This window comes from Natator depressus, chromosome 8 (genome assembly GCF_965152275.1).
Source record: "Natator depressus isolate rNatDep1 chromosome 8, rNatDep2.hap1, whole genome shotgun sequence".
Classification (NCBI taxonomy): Eukaryota; Metazoa; Chordata; order Testudines; family Cheloniidae; genus Natator; species Natator depressus.
In genome coordinates this window covers 88,973,812-89,000,143 of record NC_134241.1, presented here as the reverse complement: position 1 = coordinate 89,000,143, position 26,332 = coordinate 88,973,812, and the positions used below count along the sequence as shown (strand labels likewise).

The 26,332-nt window shown below is 40.4% G+C and overlaps 1 protein-coding gene across 1 annotated transcript in view; it reads left to right on the top strand.

Annotated features, from left to right (window-relative positions):
* Positions 1–22,927, top strand: part of ROR1 (receptor tyrosine kinase like orphan receptor 1) — a 248,620-nt gene extending 225,693 nt beyond the window's left edge. The window contains exons 5-9 of the mRNA XM_074961595.1: positions 4,185–4,312; positions 5,617–5,934; positions 7,685–7,930; positions 16,404–16,615; positions 21,251–22,927. Of these exons, the coding sequence (XP_074817696.1) occupies positions 4,185–4,312; positions 5,617–5,934; positions 7,685–7,930; positions 16,404–16,615; positions 21,251–22,675 (2,329 nt within the window). The 3' untranslated portion in view covers positions 22,676–22,927. The remainder of the gene's footprint in view (positions 1–4,184; positions 4,313–5,616; positions 5,935–7,684; positions 7,931–16,403; positions 16,616–21,250) is intronic.
* The last annotated feature ends 3,405 nt before the right edge of the window (positions 22,928–26,332 follow it).

Here is a 26,332-nt window from a genome sequence, read left to right as displayed (position 1 = left end):
ATGATAAATAATAATTAATAATAAATAGTGTGTAATAATGTCATGACATGTCATGAAAACAAATTTTATATTTCCAAGATCACTGCTTTTATAATTTATACTCAGGTAAAGGAGAAAATCCCTGGAAATATTCATTTTTAGAAGGGGGTTTGCAAGACTTGACATTTTAGTGAAAGAGGTTCACAGGTTGTTAAAGTTTGGGAACCACTACCTTAAAGCAATGCAGGATCATCTGTCTGTAGTTAAAGTTCAAGCCTTCCCTTTTACTGTGCTGCTCTTAACTGACATGGGAACAACATATAAGTTGCCATTGACATATGGAGCACTGGAAGTAAGAGATGCAAAATCAACTATTTTTATGTATATATATGTGCAGCACCTAACACAATCAGACTCTGATCCTGATTGGGTCCTCTGAGTGCTACTGAAATATTAATAGTTTAAACTAATAAATGAGAAATAGAGGCGGAAAGTACTTACTGTAAACTGACCTTTGTGACTTCTAAATGCCAAATAAGGTTAAAGGCTCTAATTCAGCAATGCACTTAAGCACATGCTTAGGTCCCATTGACTTTGACTTCAGTGGGACTTAAGCTTGTGTATAAAGTTAAGATGTGCTCAAGTGCTTTGCTGAATCATGTCTTAAAGATCTCATCCATCTCCCATTGAAGCCAATGGGATCCGTTCTGTTGCTTTTCACAGGAATCGGAGATCAGGGCTCAGAAACATATAAACATTTAAATAGCGAAGCAGTGATTAGATTACCAAAAAGGGGTTGAAATACGTAGTACGTAAAATGAATTGGTGATCTCAGCCCAGTTCCTAGTGAACAGATATCTGTGTCTTAAAGCCAACCATCACAATTTCTCGGTCCTTCTCAATCAGGGGAGGGACTGGGGATGGGAAATGTGCATTGCACAGCTAGTGTGGTCTTTGTTCCATGGCTAAATAAATAGCTTCAGTTCCAAGGAACATTGACACTGCACCTTTCCCCAAAGATGAGCTCCCTCCAGTCACATTTGAATAAGCTATAACTTTCCATACTCATAATGTAACATGTAATTTTTGTTTAAGTGAAAGAAGTTGGCTGGAACATAAAGATCCATAAAGCATAATAAAGTATTACCAGGATCTAATCAAGAGTCCAGTTTTGAACTGTTAATGGTAGTTGATACAATAGATATGCATGTCATAGTCCATTACCTCCTAGGGCTTCTCTTGTACTATCTCAGTTCACGCCTCCCCCCTTAGGCTGGGGGGCTCTCAAAATGAAGTCCAGGTGGTTTTATAATCCTCTCTTTTTTTCCCAGGGATGTGTCTGTCAGACTTCAATACTTCTGTTTCTTCCAGTTGATTTACTCCACTGCCCTGTTACTGAAGCTCATTTCCAAAATACCCCAAAATAGTGCATGTACCATTTGAGCTACTAATCCTGTTTTGTGTAAATGAATTCTCCTCTGGTCACCAACATCCAGAGGGAGGGCCTTTTGGATCCAGTCTGTTCCCTTTATCTGTAACCTTTATATACCTAAGGTTAACTCTTTTTCTTAAAATTCTGTACCTCGGGGCATTGCCAACAGATAGCAATGTGTGTCCATACTCCCTACTCATTCACATTCCTTTCAGCATTCAGCCACTTACATTAGGTTAAATTTTCTTTAGTACAAGTGTGAATTTGAGAGTGAGGTGGGGCAGCCTTGTTAATAAAACTTTTCTTTGGCTATGAATTGAAGTATTTTATACATCCATCAGATTTCTTTCTAGTTGTATGTCTCATTCCAATGCTTGATCACCTTCAAAAGGACTTGCTAACTTATCTAGTTGCTAGGTAAACTCCAGTATAAACTAGAAATATGTATGATTTGATGGAGAATTGACTGGGAAAATCACCTCTAGAGTCTAAAATAGATGTTTGTTTCTTTCAGTCCAGGTTCTAAATTATATTCTTTCTTTAGTTCTTCAAAAGTTAGCAGTGGGTCACATTTTCAAAAGTACATAAGTGCCCTAGGACCCTAAGGGCTAGATTTTCAAAGGTATTCAAGTGCTGAAAGATGCAGACATCTACTGGGATTTTCAAAAGTGTTTAGCTCCCACAGAAAACAAAGGGAGTTAGGTGCCTAGGTGCTTTTGAAAATCCCAGTAGGTGCCTCTCTGCACCTTCAGGTGTCTGGATTTATTAATGTAACGATAAGAGGTGAAGCGTCACCTGAGCCTTTCTCACCACGCTTCTATATTTTTACTGTGAGACAGAGCATGTCAGTTGTGATTTTATTTCTAATAGAAAAAGAAGAACAAGGCATGAAAAATGTCATTACTTGTAGCTTATATAACTCTTCACATGCCAGGCATGCTTAAGCAACACAACTGTTCGATCCCTTTGCATCCATCGCTCCATGAAGCTGAATCTGTAGGCCCAGTAATTTTAAATAAGGGAGAGCATCTCCTCAATCCCTCCCTTCCTTCACAGTTACTCATTACCTAATTTGATTTGTGGCTTCTGGTGTCTCCATGTGAATGTAGAAAGCCTGCTGTGTTCATCCACAGGCACTGCTGTCGGGATAGTTACCAGAAAGTGCTGCAAAATACATGGGGTGGCCTGAAAGATGCCTGAGGCCACCTCCATTTTAGTCCCATGAACTCCCCCAGGTCACTGGGCAAGACATTGGGCAATCTAGGTAATAAGTTGTGCATATAAGTGGAAGGCATCAAGGAGTCAAGCTATAATTTTTATTTCCAAGCACTTGCATCCAGTGTCTGTGAGGGAGAGGAGGAAAGTATCTTTGTTAAATGGCAGGCTGATTTAAAAAAGCATCTGATTTCTTCCTATCTGTCATAACCTGATGATGAATAGAATGTTTATAAAAACCTGCACCCAGAGGAGGATGGATTTTGCATGGTCTATGTATATATAGGGCTACATCAATGCCCTCTTTCCACATTTGTAACCCATGGATAACTTGGATTGTACTTCCTGCCTGCCCCAGGATTCAAATGCCAGCATGAACAATAAGGGTGGTAGCCAGGTGTCTTGCTCATATATTCAGTTAGGCATGATCTGTGTGTTGAGGTCTCTGTATAAATGTTTTATCCATCTTTGCAAGCTTTCCCTCCAATATCAGATTTTCTCAAAATGTGAAATCAAAAGGGCCACACAGTGCACATAAGTGCTTTTTCCACATCAAGTGACCCACACAATCCTCTCCATGATTCCTTCCAAAAAGGAATTGCATTACATGCCTACTATTAGCTGTTGATTCTCTGTTCAATCTAAGCAGCGTCTGGTCCCTTTGTCTGAGGTTTGGTAACTTCCTTTCCTAGTCTTGTTTCAAGAATATTGGCAAATATTTTCACCTCTGTATTTATGTATTAAATGCCTAAATACAAAGTAATTAATGAAGCAAATGTGTCTGTGGTGCTCCCATTCTAGCTCTTGCCCTGTTTTATGAAAAATTTTATAGCATTTGCTAAATGTGGGAGGAGCTCCTCCCCATTTATAAGTATTAACTATGAGTAATGAGAGGACTATGATATTTTATACACCCTTCTGTTTCTTTCTCTGTCCAACATTGCTTTTACTGCTGCATTTAGGTTCAAATGATTAAAGTAGAAGATTTGGAAAATGCTTTCCCGACATCACAGTTTAAGTAGTAGAAATAGCATCTCTGTTATTTAAAATAAATGTAAATCCATTTTTTCAACCAATCCAAGTTTACTTTTCTGATTGTGGAGGGATATCATTCCTGAATACAGTCTTTCCCTAATGTACAATTCATACACTTAAGACAACATTAGTCTGGGTTTTGTCTGACCTGTAATATTGTGTTACCTGCATTCACAAAGATTAAAGATTGAAGAATAAATGTGTATGTTCCGTGTATTTCACTCTGTGGTGCTTTTTTGGGATATTGAAAACCACCAACAGAATCTTTTACCATTTTATTCAGCCGGGGTATGAAGTCTGTGCAATGCCCTCTGCACCACTTAAATACCATTTAATCCTTTAACACAGTCTTAAGTGGTGTGGCAGGCCATATGCAGGCTCTCTGCACTGCCAGACAAACTTAGTAGAACCCTCAAAGGTACCTATAATAATATAAATGTGAACTCCCTCTAGTGACTTTTTGCTACTGATTCCATTTAAAATATATTGTGTTTTAGCCTTTTGTGTGTATGATTGTTTTTAGTGACGAGTATGAGGAGGATGGTTTTTGCCAGCCATACAGAGGGATTGCTTGTGCAAGATTTATTGGGAATCGAACAATTTATATGGAGTCTCTACATATGCAGGGTGAAATAGAAAATCAGATTACAGGTAGGTAAAGCATGTTGCCCCTAGCTCTCAAAAATACACATCTTTTTCCAGAGAACTGCTATAGCCTTTTGCCACTAACATTATTTTTTCCTTATATCTTCTTTTGCTACCTTCCCACTTGCTGTGAGTTTTGCCAAAGCAAAGCCTAATCAGGACTGGTATATAACATGTTTTCAGTGGAATGGGTCATATCAAACATGCACAGCTTTTTAATATGCTGTGTGTCTCTGCTGATAGACTTCCTCAAAAAAGAGTGTGTGTGTGTGTGTGTGTGTGTGTGCGCGCGTGTGTGTAAATAAAAGAACAAGAGTAGGTATGGCTCACATCTGGTCTATCTTGTGCTGTGATCCCAGCATATTTTAAAAGCTAAGCAAAGCCAAGCTGGGTCATTACTTGGTTGAGAGACTGTTAAGGAAAACCCCAGGTACTGAAGAAGGTTGTGTAAGTAATTCAACAGGTGGCATTCTTGCCTCTGACTTAGTAAGGAACCGATGCCCCAGCACTATGATAGGGGGCACTGTGCTGAGGGAAGTGCCCTGTGTGCTACGAGACATGAAACAAAGATCTTGATCTCTTGTAAAGATTTCATGGTACTTTCCCACAATTTTAGGTGTGTTGCCCATGGCCAGATTCCAGCCAAGCTAATGACTTTCCAGTGGTCTAAAACCCTCCTGTGGTTTCAACTGGATACTGTGCTTGACTTCTTGCCATAAAGTGTTATGCAGCATTGCCATGCACTGTTAAAACATTGCAACACAGCGGTGATGGAAATGTTCCTTAAATATACAGCAGCTCATACGCTTGATCAGTTTGTTTATAAAGTGATTTGGGATCCTTTGGGTTGAAGGATGCAATATGTAAGTGTACAATACTTTTGTTGTTATGCATTCTGTAGAACCTGCAGTTCTTACCTATCAGGTAAAAGTAATCCAAGAAACAAAATATTTAAACGACTTTATGAACTATCTGGGAAAAAAGCAAAATAAAATTAAAATTTAATTTGTAGTTCTGAGACAGTTTAAAATCAATGCAATGTTGACACCAAATGCAATTTCTTTTTCACTGAAATGAATGTCATACCAACTTTTAAAATAATTGTTATCCTGTATTTCTCAAATGTGCATTTGTCCCTGCTGGAATCTTAGAGTTCTGTAATAAATAGTTACTATTGTAATTCTTGAGAAAAAGAGTTTGTTCTTCTTACTTTCGTTATTTGCCATTGTCAAATGTGTACAAAGTAGGGATTATGCTGTTGAGTCTAAAATCCTGTCATGTTAAATAAAATCCTTTTGTGTGTCTTACAGCTGCCTTCACTATGATTGGCACTTCCAGTCACTTATCTGATAAATGCTCCCAGTTTGCCATTCCTTCTTTGTGCCACTACGCTTTCCCATACTGTGACGAGACCTCACCAGCCCCAAAGCCCCGAGATCTGTGCCGTGATGAATGTGAAATTCTGGAAAATGTCCTTTGTCAGACAGAGTATATTTTTGCAAGGTCCAACCCTATGATTCTGATGAGATTAAAGCTGCCGAACTGTGAAGATCTTCCTCAGCCAGATAGCCCGGAAGCTGTAAATTGTATCCGGATTGGAATCCCCATGGCAGATCCTATAAATAAAAGTAAGTGAAAGTTGCTGACTTAGTGCCCTGTGCAAGAATTATCAGGTCAGCATGTAAAGGTTTTATCTAATCACTCTCTGCCCCCAAATGGGTTAGTCATGAACTCTGAAAACTCACGATCATTATAGTCTTGCGTCAGGTTGGTGGAAGACTGAGCTGGTTATTCCAGAACCCAAGGAAACTCACAATAACTTTTTCAATATTTTCTTAAATTGCCTCTGGATTTACGCTGATAGCAGTTTATTGGCTTCAGATTATTTTTGTTAATATTAACTAACAAAAAGGATGTTTTCACTTGTCACATTTTAAGATCAGGTTTCAGAGTAACAGCCGTGTTAGTCTGTATTCGCAAAAAGAAAAGGAGTACTTGTGGCACCTTAGAAACTAACCAATTTATTTGAGCATAAGCTTTCGTGAGCTACAGCTCACTTCATCGGATGCATACTGTGGAAAGTTTAGAAGATCTTATTATATACACACAAAGCGTGAAAAAATACCTCCTCCCACCCCACTCTCCTGCTGCTAATAGCTTATCTAGAGTGATCACTCTCCTTACAATTTGTATGATGATCAAGTTGGGCCATTTCCAGCACAAATCCAGGTTTTTACACCCCCCCCACACACACACAAACTCACTCTCCTGCTGGTAATAGCTTATCTAAAGGACCACTCTCCTTGATTATCATACACATTGTTACCAGCAGGAGAGTGAGTTTGTGTGTGGGGGGGGGGGTGTGAAAACCTGGATTTGTGCTGGAAATGGCCCAACTTGATTATCATACACATTGTAAGGAGAGTGATCACTTTAGATAAGCTATTACCAGCAGGAGAGTGGGGTGGAAGGAGGTATTTTTTCATGCTTTGTGTGCATATAATAAGATTTTCTAAACTTTCCACAGTACGCATCCGATGATGTGAGCTGTAGCTCACGAAAGCTTATGCTCAGATAAATTGGTTAGTCTCTAAGGTGCCACAAGTACTCCTTTTCATTTTAAGATCAGTGAACATCTAAGGTCCCGGTCCTGCAACCCTTACACATGTAAGACATCCTTGCCGCAGTAGTTCTATGTATTCTAATGGAACTGCTGGTGTGATTTAAGGACTACTCAACATGAGTAAGGCTCACAGGATCAGGCCCATGACTGTACTTGCCTAAGATGTTATTCTAAGGCATAACTACAGGCATTCACAGGAGCACAATCTTGATCACTGAGTTACTGCAACATCAAATGTTTATATGTCCAAAATAGGAAATATTTATTTATTTATTGTGTCCCACATATTCTCTACCTTTATTTCAAAACAATGGATGTGATTCAGGTTCCCACTGTAGTTTTGACTCTTCTTCTGTATTTTATATTAAAAATACTCGGAGTAAGCTGTTTTCATTACTGAAGCATAAGCTTTAAATCCTCCCAGGAATGTGAATGCAAGGCAGGCCCAGTGTTACAGCCGCAACAAATTGGGACCCCTTACCTCTTGAATTGGGTTTCCAGGCCCCAGGCCAGCCGAATTGTGCTTAGTCTCTGGGAGGTTATTTATGCACTCCTAGATCAACTAGTGGTCAGTATGTATGGTAGCATTCTGACTTGCCGCAATCATCTATTGCTTTAATATTGCTGTAGCTCACGAAAGCTTATGCTCAAATAAATTGGTTAGTCTCTAAGGTGCCACACGTCCTCCTTTTCTTTTTGCGGATACAGACTAACATGGCTGCTACTCTGAAACCTATTGCTTTAATGTTTTTCAGATCACAAATGTTACAACAGTACTGGAGTAGATTACCGTGGGACCGTCAGCGTAACAAAGTCTGGCCGTCAGTGTCAGCCATGGAATTCTCAGTATCCGCACACACATACCTTCACCGCCATCAGATATCCAGAGTTAAACGGGGGCCATTCGTATTGCCGAAATCCAGGGATTCAGAAGGAAGCCCCATGGTGCTTTACCTTAGATGAAAATTTTAAGTCTGAGCTTTGTGACATCCCAGCATGTGGTAAATACTGCACTGTCCCATTTTATTTCTAATTGTTTTTTAAAGGGAAAACATTGGAATTACTTTTATTGAAGGAAAAAGTGTAATATTTGTCTGATCCGTATAGTTGTGCTCCATCACATACGTTCCGTGTAGCTGTGCACAGAACGCCTTTGTTGTGTCTGGAAAGGGAGCTCTGGTAAAGAAGACTACATATAGTGTTTTTACCTAAAGCCACAGCATCTGAAACAGGAAATTCCCTAACAAGGGAAATCTTACAGTTCTTACCTGTGCATCTGGTAAGCAACTGGAGCAACAGCATGAAAATATTTTAGTAGGAAAGGTTGTAAAGATTAAACCTCCTCAATGATATGTTGAAGCACAAGTGTTTCTAGCATGTCATGTGTTCTACATTTTCAAAGTTATCATTAAAATTAATATCACTTCTTAGTGCAGTAGAATTGGCTTTGTGGGCACTGATCCTAAATGCATTATAAAATTGTTTCCCTTTGATTTATTCTTAATCATTTTAATAAATGCAAGTCTAGCTTAATACAGTTCAGCCTTCGTTTAAAAAAAAATGGGAGGAGATGGTTTTGCAAAACACTTGTCAGCTGGGTTTTGGTTTTGATTTTGCAAAACTTCAGCACCTGGATTTGGGTTTTACAAACTCAGAGTTAGCTGAGATCCAGGTCTCATTTTTTCTGAACTCCTGATATTTGGAGGGAGTGGAAGGAAGATCTGACTAATAGTTCCCATTTTATTAAGTCTTCATTAAAACTAATAATACAGATGTTCTGTAAAGAAGAAAACACTGCTACTTGCGGGTACATGTTGGAAAATGCACCTAGCAATGAGCCTTATGACATAGACTCTTGTTCTGGTAATTTGTGGTAAAAGGTTTCATGCAAATGATAATGTTGCACACAAGTGATGGCAATAATGATCACTTTCCCCTTGGAAGTAAGGTGCTTTTTCACGTTCAGTAGCCAATCTTGAGTTAAAATTAATTTTGATTTTGGTTACGAACATTTTTTAAATCAGACTCTCTTATGGATCTTGTGCATTCTGGGTCTGATTCAAAGCCCATTTAAGTAAGTGGAAAGGTTTCCAGTGACTCCAGTGGGCTTTGGCTCAGGTTCGTACTTGAGATTTTTTGTTAAAAAGGGAACATATACATTACATAGTCAAAACTGTCTCTCTTAATAGTTGTAATGCCCTGTGTTAAATTCATATGGTGGCTGGCAGGCTGTTCTCTGTGAGGGTTGCAAGAGTCTGGAACTTGCTCCCTTCTAGTCTGAAATAGCCCAAATTTGGTGACTTCTAGGGTACACTATAAAAGACATCTGGTTGATAGAGTCTAAGGAGAAGGCTGAGGTTGTGCTTCCTAGATGATGAAGGGGTAGGTGTCTGGCTGGCCTGCCCACAAAATTCCTGTAGAAAGATTTTAATGCTGCTAAGGTTTAATTGTATTTACTGCATGATTAATAATATTAGGGTGTCTAGATCCTGAGATGGGGTCCCTATTTAAAATATAAATAGAATTCTATGAGGTGGCTGGTTGTTTAGTTAATGGTGCAATCGTTAGGTGCTGTTCTGCATTTTGAAAATGTAAAGAGCTGGGTAGGTAAGAAGTATTACTACTCAGCTCTTTTTGTACTTACTGAAAAAGCCAATTCAGGCACATTTTAAAAAATATCATACACTCTACCTAATTGGGACTTTCTTAATTGGGAAACTAACTTAATTGGGATGTCTCCCAGGGAACCAATTTAAGCCTAATGAGGCTTCATGGTAGTGACTGCTGCTTAATAGGAATGGTAATTCCACTTGATTGGGACACTGCAGGAGATGAACTGGTGCCTATGTCTCTGCGTGTTTGCCTCATGTTGGTTGTAACCGGGGCTTAAAATGGTCTGAAAAAAGTGGTGGTGGGGAGGGGGTCTATCATCACCGTGACATCTGCACAACAATTAACGACCTCCAACTCCAAATCAATCCTTCCCCCCATCAGTTTTGCACCCACATCTGTTCTGTCCCACCGCCCCACACACACCTCACCTCCACTCCTCCTTCAGCTCCTGGGGCTTTTAACCCCCTCTTTCCCAGGATGGGGAGGGGCTGCAAGAGTTCCCTCTCCCCCTTCCCAGGTTGGGTACTGAAAACGGGGAGAAGGAGAGGAGCTATCCCCTTGTTCACCTCACAGGAGGGAAGGGGAAGGAGGAGGGAGCGGAGCTACCCTGAGCTGCTGGGCAGTTTCTGCTCCCTCCTCCCCTTCTGTGAGAACAGCTTGGGCTTCTAAGGGGAAGGAGGAGAGCTCTGCCTGCTTCCTGCAGCAGCTCCAATGGGTTGCTCTACCTCAGGAGAGGTGGGCAATTGGTGAAAGCAGCCACCCCGAAGCGGTTTCCCCCTCAGCAGTACTAAAAACAGGTGCCCCTTTAGCAACCTTGCTGGCTTTTTAGCCATTTTATTTCCCAGGTCTGTGACCCGTTGTGACCGGGCCACTTCAGCTGTCACATATGCAGTAGTTGATAAAGCCTGTGATGTCTTTTGCAGACAAATCTGTTGCGAGGGACAATAATCCAAGTGCGAGGCTGCGGAGAGACAAGTGTAGGAAGCCTCGCCAGAGGAGTGCGGGGGGAAGGGCAGGGTGTATAGTCACCAGTGTGGAATAGCATGAAAGGACACATGAGACAAAGTGTGGTGTAGAGACTTCCTTAATGCAGTTGTGAGGGGAAGCAGAGCCAGGGACAGTTGCAGTCCTTGTACTAGGTGGGAGCACAGGGACTGCTCCCTTCTAGCAGTCCTGGGGATGGAAGTCAGTCCCAAAGGAAGGGATGAGGCTGTGGATCAAGCCACTCCTCACCAGTCCATAGAGCCAGCCAGATGCATGGGGAACTTTACACTGGAGGAAGGACTGTGCCTCAGTCTCCTCTCTTCACCCACTGCTGTGGTGCTGTGGCCCTCGGCCAGTGCCTAGATGCCACAATCTGATCTGAAAGGAGCAATTAGGAGAGAGGATACAATGGCAGCATAAGGAAGGGGAGAGGGCATAAGATGGGATAAGATGGCAAATATGGGAAGAAGAGCTGTGCAAAGTTAAATCTGAATCCATTTGAACTTTGCCACCCTCATGATCTGAACTGATCCCAAATTTCAGCTCAAGTGTGTATTTAATTAGATTTGTAATAGGCATCTGTATGGCCCTCTCAGCACTTGCACAAATCCAGCTTTGAAAACACAGACACACTCAGCTGGTCCAGTGTCAACAGTAGAACACTCCCTCCCAGCCCTTCCACAAAATACTACATGCTATCCTGCCTCAGCCTATTGACCCCACTGAATTAGTCCTCTCAGAAAAAGCTGGGGCCTACAGGTCAAGAGACTTACACGCTGACAAAATGTGTATGATCTGCATTTGAGCCAATAAAATCCACTGCAGTTGCCCTAAAAAAACACTGATTTAAAAGACAGTAGGACACACCAGAACTCCCCAAGAAAGATGATGGCCTTCAGTATGGCACTAAGAACATGTTAGACTAGGGAGGCTTCCAAAATAGAATAGTTTTGTTTTTGTTTTTTTCCTGCCAGGAAAAGTGAGGAAGAAGGGAGAACACAGGTGAAAATTATCACAATTTTTGCTGCAAAAAGCAGGGGCGCCATTTAGGGGGAGCAGGGGAGGGCTCTCGCTCCCCTCCCCCCGAGTTTCAGAGGGGAGGTCTACTCACCCTACCCCCGACAGAGCTCTTAACTGCAACAGCTTGAGTATGATATGTAATGAGTTTGGAAGCTGGGAGAAGCACAGTCTTTGCGGCAGGGAGTTTGTTTATAAACAGAGGCAGGGCAATTAAGATAACAAAAGGCTTATCATTAAAGTAAATTAAGGATCATTAGATGATCCTGAAAGCACTGCAAAGCACTTCAGTTAAAAGATAGGAAACAAAGGGTAGGTCTAGAAGGTGAGAATGGAGAGAGGTAAATAGTGGTGTCCCTCAAGAGTCTGTACTGGGACCAGTCTAAGGGCAGGTCTTCACTAGCAACGCTGTGTAATCGCGGCACTACACAGAGATCTCTCCCAGTGCTATAAAAAAACACCTCCACTGGCGCACTGTCTACACTGCCACTTTACAGCACTGAAACTTACAGCGCTCGGGGGGGGGTGTTTTTTCACACCCCTGAGCGAGAAAGTTTCAGCGCTATAAAGTGGCAATGGAGACAAGGTCCTATTCAACATACTCATAAATGATCTGGAAAAAAGGCATATGCAGTGAGGTGGTAAAATTTGCAGAGGATACAAAATTACTCAAGATAGTTAAGTCCAAAGCAGATTGCAAAGAGTTACAAAGGGATCTCACAAAACTGGGTGAGTGGGCAACACAATGGCAGAAGAAATTAAATGTTGATAAATGCAAAGTAATGCACTTGGCAAAATATAATCCCAACTATATGTACAAAATGATGGGGTCTAAATTTGCTGAACCCGTCGATAAAGAGATCTTGGAGGCATTGGGGATAGTTCTCTGAAAACATCTGCTCAATGTGCAGTGGCAATTAAAAAAGCTAACAGAATGTTGGGAACCATTAGGAAAGGGATAGATAATAAGAAAAAAATATCATATTGCCTCTATATAAGTCCACAGTACGCCAACATATTGAACAGTGCATTCAAATTTGCTCATCACATCTCAAAAATGATGTATTGGATTTGGAAAAGGTACAGAGAAGGGCAACAGAAATGATTGGGGTATAGAACACCTTCTGTATGAGGAGAGATTAAAAAGACTGGGACTTTTCAGCTTGGAAAAGAGATGACTAAGGGGCAATAGGATAGAGGTCTATAAAATCATGAATGGTGTGGAAAAATTGAATAAGGAAATGTTATTTGCTCCTTCACATAACACAAGAACTAGGGGTCACCAAGTGAAATTAACAGGCAGCAGAATTAAAACAAACAAGAAAAATTATTTCTTCACAGTCAACATGTGGAACTCTTTGCCAGGGGATGTTGTGAAGGCTATAACTATAACAGGGTTCCAATAAGAACTAGATATGTTCATGGAGGATAGGTCCAGCAATGGCTATTAGCCAGGGTGGGCAGGGATCCAACACCATGTTCTGCGTGTCCCTCGCCTCTGTTTGCCAGAAGCTGGTAGTGGGCAACAGGGCAACTTAATGATTACCTGTTCTGTTCATTCCCCCTGGGGCACCTGCCATTGGCCACTGTTGGAAGACAGGATACTGGGCTAGATGGACCATTGGTCTTACCCAGTATGGCCATTCTGATGTTCTTATATAAAACCCAGATGTATCTGCTCCCTGCTGTTTCCCACTAGACCCCGCTCTCCTCCCAGAGCTAGGATAGAACCTAGGAATCCTGATGCAGGTCTCTCTCTCCGCAGAGTTAGTAATAAAGTAAAAATATACATTAACATTTTAAACCTAACCAGTGTCCCTTAAATTACTTGCCACAAGATGTCAGAACATGTTCTTATTAGAGCTGAGTGAGTCTAATATTTATTTACTTTTCTTTCTTGTATAAAGGAATTAGATACAGGGCTCCTGTCAGCTAATTGCTAAGTTATCTGCCAAAAAACTAGAGTTTTCAAGTGCCTAAGTAGCCCCAGGAATCACTGTTAAGGTTGCCCCCACTTACCAAAATCTGAATTGGCACTCCTGGCAAAAAGCTGTTTGACAGTTTCAAAGGTCTCACTTCTTTTCTTATCCTTGATGATCTATCAGCTGCTTCTTGTGCTGGTGATCAGTCCCTTCTCCTTCGTTGCCACAGCACCTGTGGTTTCTTTGAATTAGTACTTTGGACATTCTCTTCTTACTGAACTGGCTGATGTTTCCAGGTGTCTTGTCATAATGGCCCTGCTCTCACTCAGCCTCCTTTGGTAGAGTTTGATTTGGACTGGGCTCCAGCAACATGGCAGCATAACACTTTTGGCAGCAGGCCCTTACAGGCACTTACGTTCTATCCTGCTCTTTCTGAGGCAGCTCTTCCAGATGGCAAATTCCTCCACTATCCCCAAATGGATTGGGGGATTTGCCCCTGCCCAGAGTGTTTTTTAATGGGAGGGACAGTCATACACGCATGTACACACAAAAACATTATCTATAGAAAGCACCCCCTTTCCATCCCTTCTGCAAAAAGCCAGATCAGAGGGACTAGTAGTGACTCTTCAACCAAACCCCGCTGCAAGGGAATAGGTAGCAGCTAGCAATAGGGCAGAACAGCTAGCAATCCAAAAGTGAAGTGTGGGCAGCAGAAGCACAATTTTCTGTGAGCAGGGAAACCAAGTAAGGGGAGTCAAATGAGTGGAGTTGTCAGTGCTGGGAGGTAGGGAAACAGTGGCTTGCATGAAGGAAAGAAGAGAGAGATTGAACGCTGAAGTGGGTGGCATGGAATGATTTTAGAGGAAGCAGAGCAGTGCAGAACCAGCAACTTGGAAAGCAGTGCAGAGCCAGCACTCTCAAAGGTATAGATAGACTAATATCCAGAAACATTTGGAGTAGGAAAGAGTGGGTCCATAGCTAAATAGACATGCATAGAGAGTCTGTGGCATGCTTTTGGGGAGGTAATGTAAATTTAAAGTCAGAATCCTCCAGAGGGAACTAGAAAGAGAGATGAAAGCGATCTAATGAATAGCTGTCTGCAAATTATTTGGCCACCTCAGTATATGAGCCAGCCAATGTCCATTTAGTTCTCTACAGCGTTATAACTATTCACTACAGGTTTTCTTTAAAAACTGTGGGAATTTTTCCCATTGACTTGGTTTGGCTTAAACATTAACAGACTGTTGGGCTTGTCTGAATTTATTTACATATCCCCAGTGGAATCAAAATGTCTCAGCCAAATTTGACTTGTGTGTAAGGGATATGGATTCCTAGGCACCTGGCCATCCTGTGGGATGCATACAGGATTTATATGTGTAGCTTATGTTAGCATTGAAGAGGAGCTGCTTGCATAAGTCCCTTGTGCACTGAGAGGAGAAGAGACTCCTTTGTTACTAAGTCAGTTATAAGCTGCAACTTTCTCTGCCAAAACATGCATTATAAAAATAATTAGCTTTGCATTTAGCGCTAAATGAGCCTTGTTAATGACTACTGTCACAGGGCAACCACATCCTGTTTGGAAGGAAGATGGGCTTTCTTGGCCTACCTCATCTCATTTTAACTCAACTGTCAAGTCTTCACCAGAGAAATACACTATATGGCCTCCAGCAAGTGTCATGTCCTATTGGAGATACATGAAATTTGACACTAATAATGTGAATAATTATTTGCTGGGGATTTCAAAGATATTCTCCAAAGTTCACTTTGTACCCTGTAGCTACTATATTAATTCATTATATATAATCCCACTCTAAGCTCTTTTTGGCATGCTCTTGCAAAGTGTCAGATTGACTACTTTGGAGACCACTGCATGCCTCCATGGTAGTTGTCTCCATGCTGGGACCATGAAAGGCAGCATAGTCCACTGGAAAGGGCACTTCACTGGGATTCAGGAGATGTGGGGGGGTCTGTTCCCAGCCCTCCACTGACTTGCTGTATTCAGAGACGACGTGTGGGAGAGGCATGGTCATGTGCCCCCACCCCACCCCAAGATTTGCTGTTTGGCTCTTACTGAGCATGCTCACATGGTCTGAGCATGCTCAGTAATACTGCTGAAGCCAGTGGCTCTCACTCATTTCCCCCCCCCCACCCCGTATCGGCAGGCACGGGTCATTATGATCTTGGGCAAGTGACTTGCTCTCCCTATGCTTCTATTTACTACCCACTTCCTATCCCTTCTGAAAACAGATAGAGAAGAGGGCCTAGTGACCCTGATGACAAAACTCTGGTGGGAGAGTGGCAATCCAGCTTTCAGTCTAGAAGCATTTGGCTTGTCTGTTTAGGTTATAAGCTTTTCAGGGCAGGGGCTGTCTCTTAAGTGTTGGTGCAGTGCCTAGCACAATGGGGCCCTGATCTCAGTTGGGGCCTCTAGGCACTACTGATATACATAATAAATAAAATCTGGACTTGATACTCTGTTTGCTACTGAGGCTGCCAATTAATGTGTTCATTCTGAAGTTACTTTTGCCATAGGCCTCGGTCCACTAGGAACTAAAGCCATACTATCAACACATTTCACACCAAGTGGTTAAGATGATAATGACTTGTAGCCATTTTATGACCAGGACCAGGTTCGAAGTGATACCCAGAGAAGAATGTCTCCTTGGCCCTATAACTAAGTCACCCTGCTGATATATAATTGTTGAGTAACAAATAAAGTAATTATGTTCATATAGCAATACAACGCCAGCAGTAAGTGTTCCTCCTATTAAAATGTTTTTGGTGTAGGAGTCACTATATATCATAATAATAATATCCACCATTTGTTTTATCATTCTCAAGCATTTCCAGCACGTACAGGAGTTTACTATTTTGCATGAGATATTTTATGCATCATGTGTTTTCATTATTTTCACCTTCTTTTTCTTTTCTGATCCAGATACCAAAGATTCCAAGGAGAAGAATAAAATGGAAATCCTATATATATTGGTGCCTAGTGTTACTATTCCCCTGGCTATAGCCTTGTTGTTCTTCTTCATCTGCGTCTGCCGCAACAACCAGAAGTCTTCCTCCCCTCCAGTACAAAGACAGCCCAAACACGTCAGAGGGCAAAATGTAGAGATGTCAATGCTAAATGCATACAAACCAAAGGTAATCGTGCACCTGATTTCTGCCTTGTAAATTGCTGTCTCTAAGATCATGGAATTAGCATGCTTTGCTCAATCCAGAATTGGAACATTACCCAATTGATTTCCATCACACAGTCTCTGTCAGTGTCGTTGGCTGCACTTTTTGAACAGCTTCTGTTGTCATCAGCGTACTATATGTCGTACTGTGCAGCATAAAGCTAACGGTCTATATATCTTTGGATGAAAAGAAACTTTAATGAAGTAAGCAACTGCTTGTGAAGTGGCATGGAGGCCTTGTTCTAGTTAGTAAGTAAGCGGGGAGGAAGATGCATTCTTTCATTTGATTGGCTGTTTCAGAAGGCACTTTTTAACGGATAATTTGTATCCTTGCCTCACCTGTTATTCAGCTGAAATCACTTTAAAATGATCTCCTCCTTGTATGTTCAAGTTTACACATTCTTTAGAGATATTTGCAAAATGAAGCACCAAAACCTATTCATATTTACAGCCTGCCTTATTGAAACATAGGGCCTCTCTTCACTGACTCTTAATATTGTTCCTCTTTATTGAAACTCCAAATTCATGAAGCACTTTTTTCCAATTAAAAAAAAAAGCCTCACCAAGCAGTTAAGACACTGCAAAAATTATTAGCGATGACCTCATTGTTTATTAGCAGAGCAGGTGCTGGAAATGTCCAGAGAAGCCACCTGCATGGCTGGACGTGAGCCTCTGCCACATCCAAGCAGGAGAATATCCGGAGTATCTAAAAAATAATGCATTAGAAAACTGTGTAGAATTATTTACATCAAACTGTCTAGACATACCTGTTGGCAGGTTGTTATTTTAGTTAGAAAATAGCAAAATGAATCCAAATTCAGGCATTAGGAGCAATGCAAACTGTGCATAACCTTCCTTCTATAAATATTGCTGTACACGCCAAAGATATTCTTTCAGAATGACGGCAGTTTTAGTCGCTCAGCCTAAGAAAAGGAGGTTACGCTTACGTTTCAGGACCTGTGCTCTCCATATGTGAATATGTTTGTAAGTAGAGATCTGTTTTAGGTGTGATATAGCAATCATGAGATGTGCCTACTGCTTGCTCTTGAGTGTCAGGTTCATAGTCTTAGATTATGAAGAATTAGTCAGCAGAGGGTTCAGGCAAAATTGTTTAAATAATCCATTGTGCTTTGAATTTGCAATATGCTCATGTGACAGGGAGTTAGGCTTTAGGACCTCTCAGAGAGAGGGAGGCAGAGCTATTCTACTGACTCATGTTGGAGGTCTGACCAGGGATAGTTTTTCTCTCTCTCATGGGCAGAAGCAACTGTGGGAAGAGACAGATATAAAAGGACCTTGCAGGGCAAATCCTAGGAGTAAGCCAACTCTGCAGAAAGTTTAGATTGAAGTTTATATTTCATCATTAAGTTAACAATAAAGGTAATCCCACAGCATCCACTGTGTGGAGAGAACAGAATGCTGACTTTGTCAGTTCAAGTCATTTGTTTGTGAGGTCTTGTTATAATTTCATTATGTGAACCTTACTTAGAAAAATTTAACCGTGAAACCTTATTTAGAAAAATAGGTTTGTGGATTCAAGAAGAAAGATGGGTTATAAGAAAACAAAAGGATAGTGAAAATACAGAGTTGGGGCCCAAACCAGTAAGCATCTGGTTCTGAACTTCCCCAGGTTTCAGAAGTGTTTGAATCCAGGATTTTCATTTGGGTCACTCATCAGTGAAAATACATAACTGAAGAAGGCAGAGAAGATGGCATGCCATGGCTGACCTGCATGGTTACACATGTATTGCGAACAACTGGTTTTGGTTCATATTTTATTTAATCCTCCTTACCTGGGATTCCATGTGAATCTTTATACCATCATTTTATCATTCATGGGTCAAAAAACTATGCCAGGTCCTCCTCTTCAAGATTTGGACCAGGGACAGGGAACAGTAAGAGGTTCAGAGGTTTCATTACAGCAAAGCACTCAAACGTTCTAATGTCAACCAAGTCTTAGTCTTTAAACTCTAGAATCTGCAAACATTAGCTGGAAAGTCTAGAAGAAACCTTCTTCATGAGATTTCTGTTTGTTTCTAACTGGTTATTATAGCTGCTGGAAAGCAGTCCATTCTAACCAGGTATTAGACCATTTGGGGAATGTTTGTTTTCGGGATGCACTATTCTACACAATTTATAAACCATACATGCAGTCTCTTGCTGGTGTGTTACATAAGTGCTAAATCAGCCAGAATTTGATCTATTGTACTTTACCTTACAAATTAACTGAGTCCAATAAACACACAGCACAGGGGGTTAGTTTTTGTTTTTCAAAGTACCGACTTTTACTTTAAGGGGCAGAATGATGAAACTGAGGGACTATCTGTTAATACCCATAGAAAATCACAATATAAATTTCGTGTGCAATACACATTAGATTAAAGATGTGCCTAAACCAAACCCCATGTCCAAACCTCCCCTTCACTGGATCCAAATTTTGAATATTATTCCTTTCCCTGTATTAGATACTTGTGAGGAAATGCTGGAAATGGGAGTTTTGCCATTGACTTTGTGGGGTTCAGGTTTTACTCTTGACCACCAACATATTAATACTTTATGCACAGAGCGTGGGCAAAGTGTCTTGCCCATAAATGTCTGGAAATATAGACCACAGTGTTTCCTTTTCATGTTTAAAATGATATGCTGCAGAAAACACCTGATTTCATTTATGACAATTGTATATTTTCCTGTTGGGAGAGTGGCTGGCTGTCCCACTGACACAACTGTTTTGGCTGCCTTTCAAACAAAATTTTAAAAAAGAAAGGAAGTAGAATTCTATTTTAAAATATTGTATCCAATACCAATGTCAACATTGGTTAAAAACGTTCTAGCTCATACTGAGGTGGATGTGTGTTTACTCTTCCAAATAAAAATGTTAACATTTAAACCAAAAGCCTGTTTCAGTTTTAAGGTACTTAATTGCCTTAGAGAATATAATAAACTGAGTCCATCTTGTCATTCAACTAATGGAAGCAACTGATAAAGAGATAGAAGCGGTGGGCTTCATTCTTTCTATTTTTCCTTTGTACTTGGTTTACTTTGGCGTGATGCCTCGTATGTATTTTACACTTCTTTACATTTTGTACACCACTGTATGACAAATACTTGTCAAACAAAAACTAAGCAGATTTATAACCGCTTAACTTGAAATGAGCCCTTCCTGCCAAAACTTTATGACTTCATTTTCTTTCATAGTTTTCCACTATGTTGGTTCAAACAGACAAACCCTGTCTGAGGTCAGACAGAGGTCATTTCACTTTCATTACTAAAATATAATTTACAATATGCCAGACCTAAACAAGTTTTAGCCTAAAGGATTTATATAATATAAACCATCTGTTCTTCAACAATACAGCTAATTTCCTGCCATCACCATACAGTCTACTAGCTGCTTGTTTAAATGTCTTTATGATTTTATTTTTTTACTTATGAAATATTTATCTACAATTTGTAAGTGGTCAGTACAACTAGAATTTGTTTACTCTGAGTGCGCAACTTTAAAATGATTTTTAATGTCAATTTTTCCATATTACTCATGCAAAACTGCACTGACAATATTCCAGGAAAGCAAATGCTAATGTTTCTGACTACGCTGTTTTACTGAATGTGGATTCCAAACTCAGGTGCCTACCTTTAGGCTACCAAGTCCATAATTTAGGCATCTCAGTAAGTGACCTGATTTTCAGAGGTGCTGAGCACCCGCTGATGTTAACTTCTGAAAATAAGGTCTCTTATTTAAGTGTCTAAATATGGATGTACCTGCCTAAATTAGGCAACCAAGTCTGAAAAAGATTTGGCCCTCGTTTCTATTCTCCTTTGACCAAAGTCTGATGTTTTTCCAGCTGATTCTACTTTCTTGATTTGGGGGTAGGGGAGGGCTTGTACACTCCCTCAAGTATACAGAGAACTAATCTCTTTTGTACCCCAAGGAGTTAATAACTAACTCTAGGATGAAACTTAATGGAGTCCTAAGTCAGGGTTAAAACATAAATTTGCACCTAACATTATATGACCCGGTCTCTCAAAGCTGAACTTAAGCATGTGTGTAGCCCAGCTGAAATCAATGGGACTAGTCATGTGATTAAAATTAAGTCCATGTTGAAGTTCTTTGCCGCACTGTAACCATAACTGATCCTATACTCAGTCTTTGTTCACCTGCATCTAGTCTTGTGTAAAGGATGGAAAGTTATTCTGTATTTTGACATGGGGAAATCCTCCTCCCTCATACACAGCGGGAGTAAAAGACATTCAGTGAGGAACTGCATGGGTACTAGAGTATTGGAATCCCCAGCCTCAACCAGGTTCCCAATACATCTGCAATGTGGTCCCAGCAATATCTCTGCTAGTGGTGGCAGCCCACATTCCTGTGGACAGAGCCACTACAGAGCTTGGATCAACAATACAGAGTGTCCCTACATGGTATCTTCACTGCCTGGTCTCCCTATACAGCAGAAGCACAATATTTCTACTGCCATTTGAGTTATAGATACTATTGCAGGGAGCTGCAGGTTTGTGGCCTTGCTGAGAGAATAGGTCTCTAATTTAGGTACCTTTTTGACTCTATTTTTATAACCTACTCTTTGATTTGCTGTTTTAACAGAGCAAAGCTAAGGAGTTACCTCTTTCTGCTGTTCGTTTCATGGAAGAACTGGGTGAATGTGCTCTTGGAAAAATCTACAAGGGGCACCTCTATCTTCCAGGCATGGATCATGCTCAGCTTGTTGCTATCAAGACATTAAAAGACTTTAACAATCCCCAGCAGTGGACAGAATTCCAGCAAGAAGCATCTCTTATGGCAGAACTTCATCACCCTAACATTGTTTGTCTCCTAGGTGTTGTGACTCAGGAACAACCCGTCTGCATGCTTTTTGAGTACATGAACCAGGGAGATCTCCATGAATTCCTTATTATGCGATCGCCACATTCAGATGTTGGGTGTAGCAGTGATGAGGACGGTACTGTCAAATCCAGTCTGGACCATGGGGATTTCCTGCATATTGCAGTTCAAATTGCGGCAGGAATGGAATACTTATCCAGTCATTTTTTTGTCCATAAAGACCTTGCTGCTCGCAACATTTTAATTGGAGAACAACTTCATGTGAAAATTTCAGACCTTGGACTATCAAGAGAAATATACTCAGCAGATTACTACAGAGTTCAAAGTAAATCCCTGCTGCCGATTCGCTGGATGCCACCAGAAGCAATTATGTATGGCAAGTTCTCTTCTGATTCAGATATTTGGTCCTTTGGCGTGGTCTTATGGGAGATTTTCAGCTTTGGACTCCAACCATATTATGGATTTAGTAATCAAGAAGTCATAGAGATGGTCAGGAAACGACAATTATTACCATGCTCTGAAGACTGTCCTCCCAGAATGTATAGCTTGATGACAGAGTGCTGGCATGATCTTCCATCTCGGAGGCCAAGATTTAAAGATATCCATGCCAGACTGCGTTCTTGGGAGGGACTTTCAAGTCACACTAGCTCTACTACTCCCTCTGGTGGAAATGCCACCACCCAAACAACTTCACTCAGTGCAAGCCCAGTTAGTAACCTAAGTAATCCTAGATACCCTAATTACATGTTTCCAGCACAGGGTATACCACAAGGTCAAATTGCTGGGTTCATTGGACCACCAATACCTCAAAACCAGCGATTTATTCCAATCAATGGATACCCGATTCCTCCAGGATATGCTGCTTTCCCAGCTGCCCACTACCAACCACCGGGCCCACCCAGGGTAATTCAGCACTGTCCACCTCCAAAGAGCCGTTCGCCAAGCAGTGCAAGTGGATCAACTAGCACAGGTCATGTGACTAGTTTGCCTTCTTCAGGATCCAATCAGGATGCAAATATACCTTTGCTATCTCATATGTCAATTCCAAGTCATCCAAGTGGAATTGGTATAACAGTTTTTGGAAACAAAACTCAAAAACCATACAAAATTGACTCAAAACAGTCATCCTTATTGGGAGACCCCAATATTCATGGACCTAACGAATCTATGATTTCAGCAGAGTTGTAAATAAGTCAGGCCTTTGTACATATAACTATTTACAGTACAAATAGAAAGACGTAGAAAAGATTTATATTCAAATATTTTATTAAAGATTTTTCTGGTTGTTTAACAGACTTTTGCAACAAGTATCTTCTGTGAAGTTTAACTGTGTTTAACAGGATAGGCAGACACCAACCAGATAAAAATCATTGTGGTATTAGCACGAAACAATGTGAACTGACATTTTTTCGAGTACCAAACTAATCTTTATTCTAATAAGGGACAAAAACAACAACAAAAATTTTGTGATGACCATCACACACTATCACAGGTGTTTAAAGCTCTGATATGGTTTATATCAGTGATTCTCAAAGCTGGTTCGCCACTTGTTCAGGGAAAGCCCCTGGCGGGCTGGACCAGTTTGTTTACTGGCCGCGCCCACACGTTCGGCCAATCACGGCTCCCACTGGCCGCGGTTCGCCGCTCCAGGCCAATGGGGGCTGCGGGAAGCGGTACGGGCCAAGGGACGTGCTGGCCGCCCTTCCCGCAGCCCCCATTGGCCTGGAGCAGTGAACCGTGGCCAGTGGAAGCCGCAATTGGCCAAACCTGCGGACGCGGCAGGTAAACAAATCGGTCCGGCCCGCCAGGGGCTTTCCCTGAACAAGCGGCGGACCGGCTTTGAGAGCCACTGGTTTATATCACAGAAACTTTATTATTCTGAAAACATTTTAATATTTGTCAATCACTTTTTTTAAGAGATGCAAATATTCAGAGATTTATTGGGTATGCAATTCACTTCCAATAGCTTAAACATCTGTAAGCTTTTTTCAGTCAAGAATGGTGTTTCAGATACATGATCCAATGTTGACACCTGATGGCTGGATTAATTATTTCAGGTAGGTTTTTGTTTTTCACCTGAGGTGAGAGTCTGAGTTCATATTTAAACCAAAAAAAATTGCGTAAAATATCCTGACATTCAGTAGAAGCCAACTCACAGGCTACTAAAATAATCTGGTAATGTCTGCTAAAAATAGATGGAGTTATAAGAAATTGCCTTTAAAGGAAATTAAATTAAGAATTTTAATTTCAGAGCATGAATCAACTGGTTCAAAGTTAACATTTCATAATTTTATATGTGTAGTTATCAAAGAAATTTTGTGTCCTTTTGTTGCTATGCAACTGTTTAATGAAAAAGCTCCAAACCACAATTTTATGTAAGACAATCAGTTTTCCCAAGAAGTATTTATTGTTTCAAAGCAGTACATAATTTCAGTGACTATGACTCCAGAAACCCCTAAAAATGGGAAATCCACATTCCATCAGCGATTGAAAACTTTTATGGCAACTTTGTCTATCAGTTAAAATAATGTGAATTAAAGTGAACTTTTTACTTAGAAAAATGACATTTGTATTATTACTGAAATTAATTCAGGTATAATCAATCTAGATTATTCATTTTGAGACCACTTCAATGATTTACAAAAGTACTATGTACATTACATCTTTTCACAATGTTATTTGTATTAAAATAATATCTTTTGTGTCCACACAATGAAAACAATCCTTTGCTCAGTTGACGATGTTGTATGATATGACTTTATTTTTCACATCTTTTTGCACAAAAGTGTTTTGTATAGCAGAAGTGAAACACATCTCTGCATTTTATATATTGGTCTGTTTCTTTTTTGTTTTTAACCTGCTGTAGATGTTCTTGAAATATATTATGGTGATATTCAGCCACTACCTTATACATATATTTTGTTTTTGTTTGTTTTCACTGCATGCATTTAATCACTGTATTACTTGATGATTGATTTATTAATTATGGGCATTTCAATTAGGCAAGCATGAAAATGTAATACCAAAGGCTATTTTATACTGAAGATATGTGCATTTTTGTATTTCACACACCAGAGATGATATTAAACACTGATTATTTTATGCTGCTGTTTATTAAAACATTGTTTTAATATAAAAATCAGTATTTCCGGAATCTTGGTATAATAGGTATTTGGAAAATCTAATCTGATGGAAGGCCAAATCCTGCTCACCTTACTCAAGCAAGGAGTCTATTAAAAGCCAGAACATCTCATCGTCTGAGTAAGAGAAGCAGGGTTTTGCACATAATATTTTATGACAATTGATGTGGAAATATACGACTCCTTAAGCTTTATTTAAAACCTGACCACGCAGATATTTTGGGAAGATACTGAAAAGACAGCAATAATAAAATTTCACTGAGAAAATAATGCATTCTCTGCTCTTCTCTGTGGGTGAAGTTCAACCCTTGAACAGAACTCCAGCATACCATTTAAGCTCCTTGTTAAGGTCTTAAGTGAGACTTCAGTGCTGCATACATGCAAAAGCTCTGCACAATGTGTATGTGTGGGGATGTATGGCTCAGATCTTCAAATGTATTTTGGCACCTAACTTCCATTGAGTTCAGTGGGAGTTAGGCACCTAAATGCCTCTGAGGATCTGGGTGCATGTGTGCAACAAGAACCCCATTAATAATTAAGCAATAAGTACTTTTATGACCACCATGTCTTCAATATTTCATATATACTGAGGCCACGAAGCTGACATGTCATGTCCAGGTTAATTGTATTCAGATCTGGAATTTTAATTAGGATGTTTGCTGTATTTAAGGTAAAGTTTCGTTTTTGAGGCAAAGATCAATCACTAATTCCATCTATACTAAACTTCCACCTGGCTGCAGGCTGCTATTGCTCCAAACCCTAAGTGTTAGAAAAGGGATATTTTGAACACTGGAGTTTTGTGTCCTTTGATCAAACTTTTATCTCTGTGCCAGTGCATAACAGACTATCATCTCATTAGCAAAATCAAGATGTTTGGGAAGGTCATTTCTCGTGCACATGTGAGGCACACACGTTTTTTTGTTTTGTTTCACTATTCTATTGATGTCCTGCTCAATGCAAGATGAATGCATTCCCCTGCCTACCTTCCACTTTTTTCCCCACTCTCCTCCCACACTTTTATTAAATAGTTGCATCACTGCAAACATCTTATGCATCCTAAGCGTCAAACATGCTGAAAAAGTGGAAGCTAAAATTTTCACCAGGGTTTCAGCTGGAGGTTTCTTGGCCTATGGCATTAAGGGCTTCAAAAAACAACAGTGCCATCTTGAAGTCAATCTGTCCACTTTATAGGCATCTGTTCCAAGTACAAAGGAAAATGCATGCAGGCAATTAAGCGTTGTGGTACTGGAGTTATGTTGCTGTTAGAAAATCTTCAATAAATAAGAACACAAACTGTGACTTAAAAAAAACAAACCACCTTTGTACTGTGACTGGCGCATGGCTCTCCATGTAAAAAGCTTGTTTGAAAGTGATACCAAGATTCTTAATTTTGCTTACTCATATCAAATGAATGCCCTCAGTGAATGAGGGTATGAAGAAACCAAGAGCGTCCTCATAGCAACTCCTACCACCTACTATACTGCTACTATTACTACTAGATTCATTGGTTTGAGAAGAAAGTAATGGCCACGTGACAAAAGAAAGGCCCTACTTAGCTAGATCCATCACAACTGGTGTGCTCCTGACATATACCACAGCAGGCTATCTATGTCCCTTAGTTGCTAAAACAACCACCAATAGTCATATCAAAAACTGCTGGGAAATCAAGTATAAACCACACATAAGCAAAAATGTACAAATAATA